The sequence below is a fragment of the Malania oleifera genome, chromosome 2, assembly GCF_029873635.1.
Source record: "Malania oleifera isolate guangnan ecotype guangnan chromosome 2, ASM2987363v1, whole genome shotgun sequence".
NCBI lineage: Eukaryota > Viridiplantae > Streptophyta > Magnoliopsida > Santalales > Ximeniaceae > Malania > Malania oleifera.
The window spans coordinates 23,554,470-23,568,914 of record NC_080418.1 but is presented as its reverse complement, the minus strand read 5'-3'; the positions used below and the strand labels follow the sequence as shown (position 1 = coordinate 23,568,914).

Here is a 14,445-nt window from a genome sequence, read left to right as displayed (position 1 = left end):
GTAATGTAAATGACACTTTGATTGTCACAATAAAGAGGAGTTGCTAAAGATGTGAACACACCTAAGCCCTTGAGAAGCCATCGTAGCCAAAGGAACTCAAATATGGTATCAGTAAGGGCAAGATATTCTGCTTCAGTACTAGAGCGGGCCACAAGGGTTTGTTTCTTACTTTGCCAACAAATCAGAGAAGTGCCAAGAAGAAAAAAATAACCAATGTTGGACCTGCGATCAGTGGGATCTCCTGCCCAATCAACATTAAAGAATGAACAGAGAACAAGAGGAGACTGAGTAGAGTAGAAAATGCCATGGAAGAGAGTGTCCTTCAGATATCGAAGAATGTGCAGAATAGCAACATAGTGAGTCGATCATGGAGCAGACGGATATTGGCTCTCTTTGTGAACAACATAGGAGATGTCTGGACGAGTGATAGTGAGATAAACTAGGCTGCCAACCAAGTGTCTATAAAAATGTGCTTTGATACCATGTTAGAAATACTGAATAAGTATTATTATACATGAGTGCTTATTTATATAGGAGGCATGAAGTGCTGAAAAAGTGTAGTACAAGTGCAGTACAAATGTAGTACAAGTAAATAAGGAATACACGTTAACATTACCAAAGCAAGGTCATCTAACCCCCGCCCCCCTAAAAAACATTAATGTTTTTACGAATTTTACAGCAAGGTTACAAACATTAGAGATGTTTGTGAGAAGACCTTTGTGAGTGGCATCAATAGCAAACTAACCATTTTCTATCATGTCAGCTTCTTCCCAAAATACAAGAGTCTCACTACCAATGACAAGCTCCTATTGCTTATCTTCCATGCCGCCTCGATTTATCAGTCTATGGCGATGCTCAATTCCAAAGAGGGTATCATGAATACCTAATTAATCTATTTTTTGTTTGACATTAATCATTGATCAGAAGAAAATATTCTCTGTAATACCATCTCCCTTCCTAAAACTAGCAATCTCTCTTTCAACTCATTACTACCACTAACACTACTACCATTACTCTTCTTAATTTTCTCTAATTTTCTTTTATTGTTTAAACCTAGAATAGCCATCCTTTGCCTTTTGTATCTGATCTCATAGGCATTGCACAAAGTGTAACGCCCTGAACCTATAATCCCGGGTTCGGTGCGTTATACCTAATAATATCCTGATTATCCATAATTCAACATATACGCAGCGGAAAAACATGAACATAACCTCCATAAACAATACCATAATACCGTAATACCATAATGTCGTAATACCAGAGTTTACTATCTCTTTCTAAATTCCATATTAACCATCCAACACTTGCATTTCCATGGATACATACATCTTCAAAACATTTCAGTATTTTAACAAGCATTCCTTTCTCAACGGGCTTAAAATATAAAGACATAAAACATAAGCTTAAACTTAAAATTTGTACAACTCCTCATTTTATAAAAAATATACCCTTTCCTCTTTACAACCCTCAAAAGGCTATAAACCCTCGAGCTCCTAAGCCTGACCTCGAGGATGTCGTGAAAAAGAAACATTCATATTCGCATGAGACACATCTCAGTAAGGGAAGAAATATACATATTAAAATAGCGTGTGGCTTACATAAGGTATATAGATATTATTTTAAATACATTTGTAAATCATTAACAAATTCTGAAATCATTTTCTGAACCTAATCAAATACATGCAAAGATTTGACACACGAGATTACCTAAGGATAGGGGTGATTACCCGCCCATAAAAGTAGCACCTCTCTACTCTGATACTTAGGTAACCCCAAGGTCACAACCAAAGCATACCAGGACACTCACCTTATTTAGTAAGTCCTCAAGTGTTAGTTTGATCTCCTACTCACACTGTTCAACAATGGCTTACTGGCAAAGACCCTAACGATAGGGAAATCTACTTGCCCATATACGTAGATTCCCTCTACCCTAGTACGTTATGCGGCTATTGTCACATCTTAAGTTACTAGTACACTCGCCTTTCTTAGCAAGCCGTCAGGCGAAGAGTACGCCTCGCCTATTCATAACATGTTCTACGTATATAGATACTTCTAGTACCATATTACATTATTCTTTCTATCATTATTCATTCATACACATATGTTCATGTTCATAGCTTAAACATTGCATTGCGTTTCACTTTACGTAATTCTTCAATATTACATCATTCACATTTTTCATTTCATTCTATTGTCATTCCTTGTCATTTCATTACATTTTCCTTCCTTTCCTTCATACTACAGCTAGTCTTTAATCATCATCAGTTAGTCTACAGCTCCTTTTAGTTGTCATCAGTTAGTCTACACAGAAGTGTGCTAGAATCTGCCAATATGACGGTCTTTCAATTGTCTTACATTTACATGGTTGCATTTAACATACACAAACAACATAGTCCTTATCATATTTTAATCTTAATACTTTACTTACTTAGCCTGCATTTCATACATTTAACATATATTTGCATAGAATCTCATGCCACACAATTTAACAGTAAAATTCATATATATTCCTGTAAAATAGGTCAACCCACATTTAACATTTATATGCTGAAAATACATTTCATTTCTTACATAATCCCTCATCAATCACTTTCATCCGCTTACTTTCACATATACATAGCTACATAAGCAATCCTAGACTCATAAACATAGTTTTACATGGTTGGCATTTTGTACCCATTTAAAAACATATATACATAAATAATACATAATTCATTTTAATTCTTGAAAACCTGATTTAATACATAAATTTTCCCTTACCTGATTTCTGAACTATGCTAGTAGGATCCCTGAATCGATACTCACAACATTCACTTGGATCTTGAATCCAAAAATCCTAGTTTAATTAAAATAAATTCCAATTAACTTAAATCTTAAGAAAAATACTTATTTACTACTTCTTAGACTCCAAATAACAACATTCGTTAAGGAAATCCCAAAATAACACACTTACCCTGATTTTGGGATGTTTCCCAAACCTCTCAAACTAATGATCAACTTCTACAGTCTTGTAGAGAATGATCCCACGAACCTCGTGGTGGTTCCGGATTGTCAAACCGGGTCTAATCTGACTCGAAATTGAAGAGAGAAGGCTGGAGTTTCTTTTTTTAAGAGAGAGAAGGAGACAATTCTCGAATTTTATGCTGAAAATGAAGAAAAACTCTATTTATAAGTAGGACTTCGTCGACGAGACACGTGAGTTCATCGACGAGGTATCTTCTCGTCGATGAAATTCAGAGTTTCAAATATACTCTCTCAGGATTCCTTCGTCGATGAGGAACTGGAGTTGGTCGATGAGCTCTAGAAGGACACTCGTCGACGAAAACAGGACATTTGTCGACGAGGCTTGGTACTTCTTCTTCTAGTTTCGTTCCTTTTCCCCCTATTATCCTTTAATCCATCTCATTTATTATATTTTCTAATTATTTCAATAATTTTAATTCTCCGGGTAATAGAGCATTGATAAAATCATCAAATAAAAAAGGATCATTCTAGGTGCAGATTGTGGCTAGGATGTTAGGTTGAGGACGAAGGCTGTCATTGCGCGCCAAAATAACCAAAGCCCTTGTCGTCGAGCAGCCGCTTGCGATCTACATCGTTGACAAGGTTCTCCTACTAGGGAGCTCTTGAAGGTAGGGACGCCAACGCTAGCATTGAAGGTGGAGGCATAAAAGAAGCCCTTTAAAAATTATAAGGTCCTTCAGTGGATTTCGGTGAGGTACACATGATATTTTTCTTATTTTTTGCCATTTAATTTCTAGAGAGTTAAGGATAAGGTGTAGAGAAGGAAGATGCAATACATTAGCTACAAGAAAAGAAGAAACAACTACAATAAATATATATTTACTTTACAAAGCGTTCAAAACCTCTTACAACTTGGTCGTGAAATTTTGTAGTGGCAACGTCATCGGTAGTCTTTAGTCCCTTGAGAAAATTAAGCCAGTTTAAACTGCTAAAGACGTCAATATTTTTTGGAAGTCAAAAGGGCTTATTTTGGTCACTGAGGGCTACAATCAACTTTGTTCAGTCTTGTTTATTGATTTCACAAATTTCCCTATGGTGCGTTATTTGGGGTGTAAACAACGATAGTCCTCTTCTTCTAGGAGAGGAGCCACAACCGAATGGCCAAAGCAATATGTGAAGAGTTAATTATATGATTTTTGTTGTTATAAAATAATTATTTTATTAAAAATAGTAGGTTAAGAATATTTTTGGCTACATTTTAAGATTACGTTCAAATTAAGATTGATGTAATGTGTTAGTACTGTGATCTAAAAAGAAAGAGCAGCATTTCAACATTTTAAAAAAGGAGACTATATACACCAAAGAAATAAAACCATCATATTTTGCAAACAACAGAGCATTTAAATATTTTCCGAGTTATATTTGATTTCTTAAAATAAAATAAAGCAATAATGATACGTATATATTATATATGAATATAATTGATTATATATATAAACGATGCTATTTTGAGGTGAATGGCCGCACAAAAATTGACATATTATTTCAACTAACATTAGATAGCATGAAAATAAGCATTTTATGACAAAATTTGAAAATAATAATTATCCTTAAAGTATGTCGTGTTGAATCAACTTTGTCATTTTCATTTCATTTTAGAATAGTAAATACATTGTATGAACAATTAGATTATACTTTTACACGATCACTATATTAATTATACTAAATTAATCCTATTCCATTAGGATAACTATTTATTCTTTTTTAGGCGTGTGCATATAATTAATTCTCTCAAAAAGTAAGACCCACATAACATTATCACTCACCCTACAATATGTATAATATATATGAGCATGAATAACATAATCACAAACAAAGTTTCAAACAAATATATGTTGATAAGGAAAATGCTAGCCTTGTTGTTTTGTTTAAGAAATTCAATATTCCCATCCACATGAAACAATTTGTATCATTCACGGGCCCTTTGCATATGTTGGCATCAAACTACGGCAATAGGTGCATTAACTTGAATTCCATTTTTGCGCCCAACTTTAAATTCCCATTCTCCTTCGAGCTCTCTTCCATGCCTTTTGTGTCAAAATACTCGAGTCTACAAGTAGGCCAAAAAGAAAAAAATAAGAAAAAAAAAAAAAGGATGGCAAACAAAGCAATCATAGCTACTTATTATATAACTGTTGGAAGGAAAAATCACATTAAAAAGGTAGGTTGATCAACATAACGCTTATCTCAAAAAGTACTATTATAGTTTGCACTTTTCTTGAAACACCCTAATTACCAAGAATTGAAACACGTATTTAACTATAAGTATAAAAGATTAATTAATGAAAAATAGATTATCATAATCACTTCTTTCCAAATCTCCACTAATACCAAATTTTTTGGTGATATGACATATACCAAATACTAACTTATTTCCCTTCTATTAAAATTGTGCCTCCCTTATTAAAATTATTTTGCATAAACTTTTATGAAATTATATTATTTTTGTCGTAACAAAAACATTTATACTATCTTTGAGTTTATGCATTTTGGGTTAGAAATATGGATTTGGATGGAATGATTTGAACAAAATTCAATATAATTTTATATATATATATATTTAAAAATCTACATAAATCAAAATTTAAGATCTATCCCATCGATGTATATTTGGTACTTATAAATAAAAATTTTAAAATTAAATTAAATTTAGCACTTCATATAAATTTTTCATCAAGTCCTTTCTTTTTCCATCTTAACAAACCCAGCACATTAATGTTCTTTTTCCAATCCACTAAAGCTTTGGACGAATAGATTTTCTCCCTTTACCTTTTCCTTTTATTATCCTTTTTCTCGGGAAAAAGCAACGTACGCAATGTCTTGCATCTTTTTGCGCGTCTTTATATCGGTTGCCATCTTTTGCACTCAGTGTCCGCAAATTACTTATTCAGTAAGAAACCACACCATCACGTGACTTATGTCATGCATGCATGCTCCTTGATTGCGGACCAACTGTTGTGCCCAACAAATCAGAGCATGCCATGTGCCACAGACATGCAGGGGTAGCAGACTATTTAGGTTCGAGTGTTAAAGAGTTTTTTTCCGGTTTATCTTTTTTTTAAAATAACATATATTAAATAACACCTTATAATATTTCTCAGAATGACCATTTCTTGATCCAGCGAGATTTGGATGAGATTTGGTTGGGGAGGTCAAAGTTTAATGGGCTCAATATCCTCGATCCTCCGCCGTCGGAGATGCATCCGTTGATCATGTCCAGAGAGGTTCCCAGGCAGAGCCCAGACTGGAGTCGTCGAAGAAGAAGTTGCCGACGGTGGTCGTAGTAGTGTTGGCGTTGTCGATGCAGGAGACGATGGGATCCTGTGTTGGAGATTGGGCGGATTTGTCCTGTGCCAATTCCATGATTAACGAGGAGATTTGCCTGCTGGAGTTGCATGTTGATGAGCTCGGCCTGGGCTTTGGTCAGCTGCGCTTGCAAATCGCTCACCTGTTTCTGCAGCTGGCAAATTGCCCTTGCGCATCCGTAAACAGGGTCTGGAAAATGGCCATTTAAATATTGCGAAGGAACTCTTAAAATTTTGAAAATTTAGTTGAATTTGGATCCCGCTGCACATGGAATACGCTCCAAAAGTAAAACCCAGAAAAAGAAAAGGACCTGCTTCTTCCTTGGATTCTCTTCAAAAACCCAAATTGTGTTCACACAGATAGAGCTAATCAGGTAGGGAGGAGAGAAAAAATATAGAAGAATTGGAAAATGGCCATTTAAATATTGCGAAGGAGCTGTTAAAATTTTGAAAATTTAGTTGAATTTGGATCCCGCTGCACATGGAATACGCTCCAAAAGTAAAACCCAGAAAAAGAAAAGGACCTGCTTCTTCCTTGGATTCTCTTCAAAAACCCAAATTTTGTTCACACAGATAGAGCTAATCAGGTAGGGAGGAGAGAAAAAATATAGAAGAATTGGAAAATGGCCATTTAAATATTGCGAAGGAGCTGTTAAAATTTTAAAAATTTAGTTGAATTTGGATCCCGCTGCACATGGAATACGCTCCAAAAGTAAAACCCAGAAAAAGAAAAAGACCTGCTTCTTCCTTGGATTGTCTTCAAAAACCCAAATTGTGTTCACACAGATAGAGCCAATCAGGTAGGGAGGAGAGAAAAAATATAGAAGAAAAAATGAAATACCTGCAAGAGCTTGATGCATAACAATATTTAAGATCTATCCAATCGATGTATATTTGGTACTTATAAATAAAAATTTTAAAAATTAAATTAAATTTAGCACTTCATATAAATTTTTCATCAAGTCCTTTCTTTCTCCATCTTAACAAACCCAACATGTTCTTTTCCAATCCACTAATGCTTTGGATGAATAGATTTTGCACTCACAGTGTCCGCAAATTACTTATTCAGTAAGAAACCACACCATTACGTGACTTATGTAATGCATCCATGCTCCTTGATTGCGAACCAACTGGTGTGCCCAACAAATCAGAGCATGCCATGTGGCGCAGACATGCAGGGGTAGCAGACTATTTAGGTCCGAGTGTTATACACCAGAGAATCCCTTCCTCCAGCTCCAACGGGTCGATCTGCTGCCTGCCCTCTAAAAAACTAAAGACTTCAAAAGGCACCCTCCCTCCCCTCCCCTCCCCTGCTCTGCTCAAATGGCGGATTCACACTCAAAAATACCAATCGAGATTGTGAGCGAAGAGGAGATGGCTCTTCTCGACGCCGCCTTGTCCGCCGCGACGGCTTCTCTCCCTTCTTCCCCGCCACCCTCGACTCCGCCCGCCGCCTCGCTTCTCTTCTCTCCCCCCTCTTCTTCGCCACCATTCCACGGCAGCACCAAGGCCGCCAGGTCTGTTGAGTCCATCGCTCGCCTCTGCAAGAGGCGGCTCGTCATGGGTTGTGAGGAGGCTGATATAGAGGATTCGGGTCGTTTTTTCAGTGCCCAGAAGAGGGCCAGGGCGGATACGAACGAGTCGCTGTTGCGTAGATTTCGAAAGAAGAATGGTTTAGCTGTCAGTGACATCGCTGCAACGGTATGAGGTTTCTTAATTTCTTCTGTTTGCTTTTCTTTTCCCTTAGTAGTTTGGAAATGGGTCAGCATATTTTTGAGGACCAATGCAGTTTATTCATTGAAACTACAAAGTTTAATTTATTGTGTTTATATTGCTTTTCTGAAATTTGTGCTAGATTTTTTAAGTCAATGGTTCATCCAAAGGAAAAGTGAGGGAAAATAGTTCGTTCAATAATCATTGAACCAATATATTATGAACTTTTTTTGGATTAAACATTAACTCCCTGAAGTTAAAAATTACTGGCGGTTTAGTTCGTTCAATAATCATTGAACCAATATATTATAAACATATGAAAAGAATCATAAATATGCATTCTGTATATAATTAATTGGACATAAAAGTTTAAACTGATTTGGTTTTGGCTCAGATTTTTGGTGAATTGAAAACTCAGTTCGATCAATGGTTTAAGGGAATAGTTGGGTTAATGGAACAATGTCTAGAATTACCATCTATTGGGACACAATAAGGATTTTACAAAAGAGACTCACATATTGCTCACTAGTTCAAGAACTAGCTTTAGAGGTTGAGAAGGCTAAGATCACCCTACACTGGTATCAAACCCCATGATTTCTCCTCGGGGTGTTGGGCATGTGGTGCTGCCGATTTGGAGCCCAATGCGTGAGTGGGAGACTGTTGGGGTTATCCTAAATTGGTGGTGGAAGGGACTCGGTGGTCCGTTATTAGGTATGGGAAAAAGCCTCATTCCATGAGCTAACTTTTGGGGTTGAGAAGAGCCTAAGACCATCCAATGATTACAATTTATTTTTTAAACTTGAAAGTTCAAGGAGGTCAATGCCATGGTGAAGTTGGGGGAATACGAATAGTCTGACGACAAAATATATAAGCTCAAGGAGAGATATTTTATTTTCATTTTTTTGAAAGTTTAGGGAGTTAAATGCCATTGATTTGAGCACTTCAGGGAGTAATGTGCAATCTTACGAAAATTCAAGGACAAACATTAATGAACAATTTAAAAGTAAAAGCAAAAAAGGTGGAGTGCCAATGCATTTTTGTAGAGTGCCAATAGCGCCTCCGATCCCTTGCAAAATGTCCTAATTTAGTTTTTCTGCTGTGAAGTTAGATTTTTATTGTTCCAATGCAAGTAAATTGAAAGAACTCATCCCCGCTCCATCATTATTTCTCATCGGCAATAGGAATGGTGTGAAAAACAAATGGAATTTGTTCTCCAGCTTGGCAGGTCAGAAAAAACTAGGGCAATGAAAGCAGGTAGTGCTCGGCATATGAAGCTTGAAGAAGAGGTATATGTTTTAGCTCAATATACCGCTAAACTTCTATTGCACATGCATGATTCAATTCAACTGTTTCCATTTAGTTTCTTACCCTCGCCTTGTGAAAATTTTCAATGCAGCACTTATCACTCAATAACATTATTTGCTTTTTAAAGTTAAAAGAAGCTCCCACGCAAGTCTTAAATTTCTAATAACTGGGTTCCTAATCCCTGTTTGCCATCAGCAATTAACTTTTTCAATTGAATAGAAGCATTTGTGATGGCAAAATTAATTTCCTTTTAAAAATTGTGTTGGTTTATCTCACATCGGTTGTGGAAGGGGTTGATGGTTAGTTATTAAGTGTGAAGGAAAGTCTCATCCCATGAACTAACTTTTGGGGTTGAGAAAACCCTAAACCACCTAACAAATTAAAGTTAAGTTTCAGCTGAAATGGTATAATTTTTTTGAATGTAAATTTGGGTAGATTTAGACAAATTTTAATATAATTTTGTATTACATCTCAACCAAATCATCCCTTCAATTTTTTTCTATTTTTGGATTTTGAAGTCCATTTATCTAAGAAATCATATGCTAAATTGAATGACCTATATCAACTCATTGGAGAAACCAACAAAATTTTTTGCTTATTTTGTGACCATCTTTTCCTACTTTGTGATATTAGTCACTCATTTCTTATTTACTGATACATGGCAGGTTGTAAAGAAGGTAAAGATTTGTGTTGAATCAGTTGAAGATGATTGGGCTGTCATGTTTGTGAATTTTATGGTTGGTGCTAATCAATTATTGGTTGAAGGATTGACGCGAGAGCTACCCCTGTAAGTTGAGTTTCACGGCCACTCTTTCACTTCCAATCAACCATCCACCTGAATCCAACGGATCTGAAACGCACATGATCCGATTTCATAACTATTGCTTGATTGCATTATTTCAATGAAATTTCTTAGGGATTGTTAAAATAAGCATAGTGGGCAAAACATGGGAAAAGGACACCTTGTTTTCTTGAATACATATAACAATGTTAAAATCGTCTATTTGGGCGTGTGGTTTGCTTTTGCATGTTTTGGTTTGAATCTCTTGCTCTCTCTCCCTCCATTTCTCCCCCTTCCCTCCACCACACTGATATGACATAACATTTTTATTTTCTGATGTTTTATACTTGTTTAAAACCATCAGAATAGGCTTTGTGGAAGGTGTATGGATGGTTGGAATGATAGATGAAATCCGCATGCCTCCATTAACTGAAACTGATAGAAACCCAACATTGGTAGAAACGAAAACTCGAGAGAAAGCCACACTGCCTGCTGAAGCACAATGGAGAAATGGAAGGTTTGCATACTTTCACTGCTCCTGTTTCAACAGATTGGTACAGATACGGTCAGCTAATGTATTAGGATCTCCTGTGAAATCTGCATTTATCTATGCGATCTTTTCAATATGTTCTCAAGTAGAAATTAGCATGGGAGTTCAACCATTTCTCTTGGCAGGTTTCAGTTAATGTGCTACAAGCTTTTGTGGGACAACATAGTTGCTGTTGAGTTCCCCTCCAAACAATTTTTCAATTTCTTCGATTTGAATCCCCATTATATTCTATCTGAAGAAATCAGGAGGAGTGCTGCTAAATCAGGTTTTACTGCAGAGGTGAAAAATCTATCATCATCCAGTAGCTTCAATTTATTTTCCTTTGGAATGAAACTTGATGTTGAAGTGCATGATGAACCCCCTCATCCTTTACGCATATGGATATATCGATCCTAAAACCCAGAAACATGAACGACATCAAATGTTCCATATGTGCACATTTTCTGAATATGGAATTCAATTCCAAAACAAACTTATTTTACTAAACTTTGAAGTACCATCTCAATTCTCAACTCAAATTTTTATACGGGAATGAGGCTTGGCTAGTTGGCCTTTGTCCAAAGAGTTAGTGGCCAGATAGCTTCACTTTTGTAAGCCAAGTATGAAAGCAACCCTTCTATGCAAAACTAAAGTCTTCAGGTGTAGTTGGATGATGTGACTGATTTGTAAGGTTGTGTTTGATGACTCAAACTAAGGCATCCTTGTCTCTGTACAGGATTAACTAAAAGATAAAATTGGAAAGCTGTTTAAATATTTCCTCTCCGTGAACACTTTGATATTATGTTCGCTGTGCAGACCCTCGATGATTTAGTGAGGTGCTTCAGAGAGAAATGTTGCACGCTGCCCGCAGCTCACAACCATCTACTGTTGAGGTGAGTTACCAAATTGAAGCCACAGACAAAATCAAACACACACACACACAGACTCGTGTATCCTGATAGGAGAAACATGTGGAATTCATCTTTAATCGACACCAAAGTAACAACATTTGTTCTGTACATAAATACTAGTATTTGTGTAAATTGGGTTCTAACTTCAAAAGATTATATCAACGTCAAGGTCAGAACTACGAAAAAGTAGCCAATTGTTTGATGCTTTGCAATGGTATAAATTGCTATGGGCATCCAACCATTGTGATGTGTTGAGAATTTTGGACTGATTAAAAAAGTTAAAGAGGCATTCCAAAGGAAGAACCCAAAAAATTTTGGACTGGAGGTGAAGTTGTAGGACTGGTTGAGTATGGGAATTTTTCAACGACAGTTCATATTTATCTATAGGCGATATTAATGTGGGATCTCGTTGAATGCATTTAGAAATATTTAGCAATATGGTTATTCCTTCCCCTCTTTAATTTAGTGAGAATTTTTTGGTTGCTTTGGAACAGGTACGAATTCCAGGATAATAATTCATTGCTTTGTGAAGATAAATTTGGGTATGAACCTGATTGGCTCAAAAGCCAGCTTAAATTCTGTCTCGAGTTCTGGTCGGGAGAACGAGCAGCAATGTGTGCTCCAGAGGAAGAGCGTTGGAAGTGTCGCTACTGTCAATTTGCTTCTATTTGTCCTACAAATACCAAAAGAGATAATACGACATTAAGCTAGAAAGAATTATGAATATTATTTTATGTTAGTTCCCAGTGCTTCATTCCCCCAATGCTGATATTTGTCAAATGATGTCTCCCCCCTAAGCAAAAATATTGTCCAAGTTTCTTCGTGAAGAATGTTGACTAACTTTATTCAGGGATGTGCTGGTGTTATGTGCATGTCGTTGATTTTTAATCAAGTGATTATATGCAAGTTTGTTGCCCTCTCTCTCTCTCTCACACACACACACACATGAACAGGAATTTTGAAGTTTAGGCCCAACTGTTGGAGTATAGCCTCATAGATTGAGAAAATGGAATTGAAATCTAAAGAAGCATGTGTCAAAGTAGGAAAACATGAAGGAAAATTAGTTATTCTTTCTGTTATTGTATTTTAACTCTATAAATACCTCTTTGTACATAATTAATTCATTAAGTAAAAATTCATTCTTCCTCTCAGTTTTTTGTTCATCAGAAACTTGACATGGTATCAGAGCAAGATTTCTGATTCTTGCTTCCCCACATATATATATTTTTTTCTTTCTTCTCTTTTCCTATCCTGCTTCGGAATTTTTTTCCCTCCTATAAAATTTTATGCTCCTACGATTCTTGCATACATTCTTATCTGAATTTTTTTTTCAATTCAAAGTTTCTGCTCTGGAATTCTGTTCTTGAATTCTGCAATTCAAGAATTTTCTTATTCTTGTATTTTTTTTTTTTTGATTCTGCAATTCAGATTCCTCCAATTCAATCGAGTCAACGTCTCTTCAATATCTTGGACCCAATTCTCAGCTACAATCGAGTCATCTCCTCCAGCAAAGGATGGGGACTTCATCCGCTTAAACTGCTCAATCGAACAACCACGCTCCCCAGAGCTCCTGGCCATCTCAGCCATCACCTGCTGAGTGACGCTACACAGTACAGCATCTGTATCTCCTCCACCTATGCTGGAAGGTTCTGGCCTATCCTCCCCAGCATTCGTGCCATTGCTTCCTGGGTCCATCATGAAAACAAGAAACACACTTAAGTACCTCATCTCCTACACTAACCTATCCTATACCAATTCAAAATTAACTGTCTTCCTTGACCTTAACTCAATATCTAGTTCTGTCACCTAGACACACGACCCGACAATAGTTTACTATGATTTTCCTAAAATCGTCACCCCAAGAAAAACACAGAAACCACCACGGAAATCCTGTATCCAGACAACCGAACAAACCTCAAATCCTTTTCCTATACTCTGGTATTGCTTCTGCTGCACTCTAAAGTTCTTTCAACTGCCTGGACACATATGCTACCACCCTACCATGCTGTATCAATACACAACCGAGCCCTTTCAAAGACACGTCACTGTAAATAACATAACCATCACCTCCTGATGGAATCGTTAATACCCGTGCAGTGACGAGCCGTTGCTTTAATTCCTGGAAGCTCTACTTGCACTCTTCATCCCACACAAATCTGGCATTCTTCCTAGTCAGACGCATGAGGGCTCCTGACAAAGCCGAAAACCCCTCAACAAAACAACAGTAATAACCTGTCAATCCTAAGAAACTCCTAACTTCCTGCACATTCCTCGGCCTGGCCGAACTTACCACGACATCAATCTTGCTGGGATTTACTGAAATTCCGTCCCCTGAGATCACGTGGCCTAAAATTGCTACCTTCTCAAGCCAAAACTCACACTTGCTAAACTTGGCATAGAGCTTCTACTCTTTGAGTGTGTGCAGCACCTGCCTCAAATGTACCTCATGATCCTCAAAACTCCTCGAGTACACCAGTATATCATCAATGAAAACTATTACAATGACCTGCTATTTAAATGGGGGTTTTTTTTTTTCTTTTTATACTATATCACTTAAAATGCTCTGATACCAAATTGAATCTTCAACCTAAGCAGCGGGAAGAAGCAATCAAATAAACATAACCATAAGTAATTATATACAATACCAAAGTGCTAAATTGTTTCCCAAAATATACATATATAACTGTTTCCCTAGAAATATTCTCAACTGGCTTGGACAATACAAAAATACTCTCAAAAACATATTCATTATCTACTGACAGGGCAGTACTGAAGCTCCTCTACCTGCGAGCCTGATCTGCTTGCCTATTTGGATCACTTGAAAAAAAAATTAAAGTAATTAGAATGAACCAACGCTCAGTAAGACGAAATATGCTA

At 36.6% G+C, this 14,445-nt stretch overlaps 1 protein-coding gene across 3 annotated transcripts; it reads left to right on the top strand.

Annotated features, from left to right (window-relative positions):
- The first annotated feature begins 7,550 nt into the window (after nucleotides 1-7,550).
- On the top strand, nucleotides 7,551-12,474 carry LOC131149851 (exonuclease V, chloroplastic-like). 3 transcript variants are annotated; one of them, XM_058100620.1, is made up of 7 exons: nucleotides 7,551-8,030; nucleotides 9,224-9,328; nucleotides 10,013-10,134; nucleotides 10,493-10,645; nucleotides 10,804-10,957; nucleotides 11,474-11,550; nucleotides 12,063-12,474. In XM_058100620.1, exons 1-7 carry the CDS (start codon nucleotides 7,653-7,655, stop codon nucleotides 12,277-12,279), a joined length of 1,206 nt encoding a protein of 401 aa, XP_057956603.1. In that variant the 5' UTR covers nucleotides 7,551-7,652; the 3' UTR covers nucleotides 12,280-12,474. The 3 variants fall into 3 exon arrangements, with proteins under 3 accessions (XP_057956603.1, XP_057956605.1, XP_057956604.1); XM_058100621.1 differs by having other exon boundaries at nucleotides 7,571-8,030; nucleotides 9,260-9,328; XM_058100622.1 differs by lacking the exon at nucleotides 9,224-9,328.
- The last annotated feature ends 1,971 nt before the right edge of the window (nucleotides 12,475-14,445 follow it).

Excerpts from the sequence above, each read along its gene's own strand:
- LOC131149851 (XM_058100620.1), top strand. The coding sequence starts at position 7,653 with ATGGCGGATTCACACTCAAAAATACCAATCGAGATTGTGAGCGAAGAG. Across the intron at positions 8,031-9,223 it reads TCAGTGACATCGCTGCAACG|GAATGGTGTGAAAAACAAAT; the intron begins GTATGAGGTTTC and ends CATCGGCAATAG. Across the intron at positions 10,958-11,473 it reads AATCAGGTTTTACTGCAGAG|ACCCTCGATGATTTAGTGAG; the intron begins GTGAAAAATCTA and ends TTCGCTGTGCAG.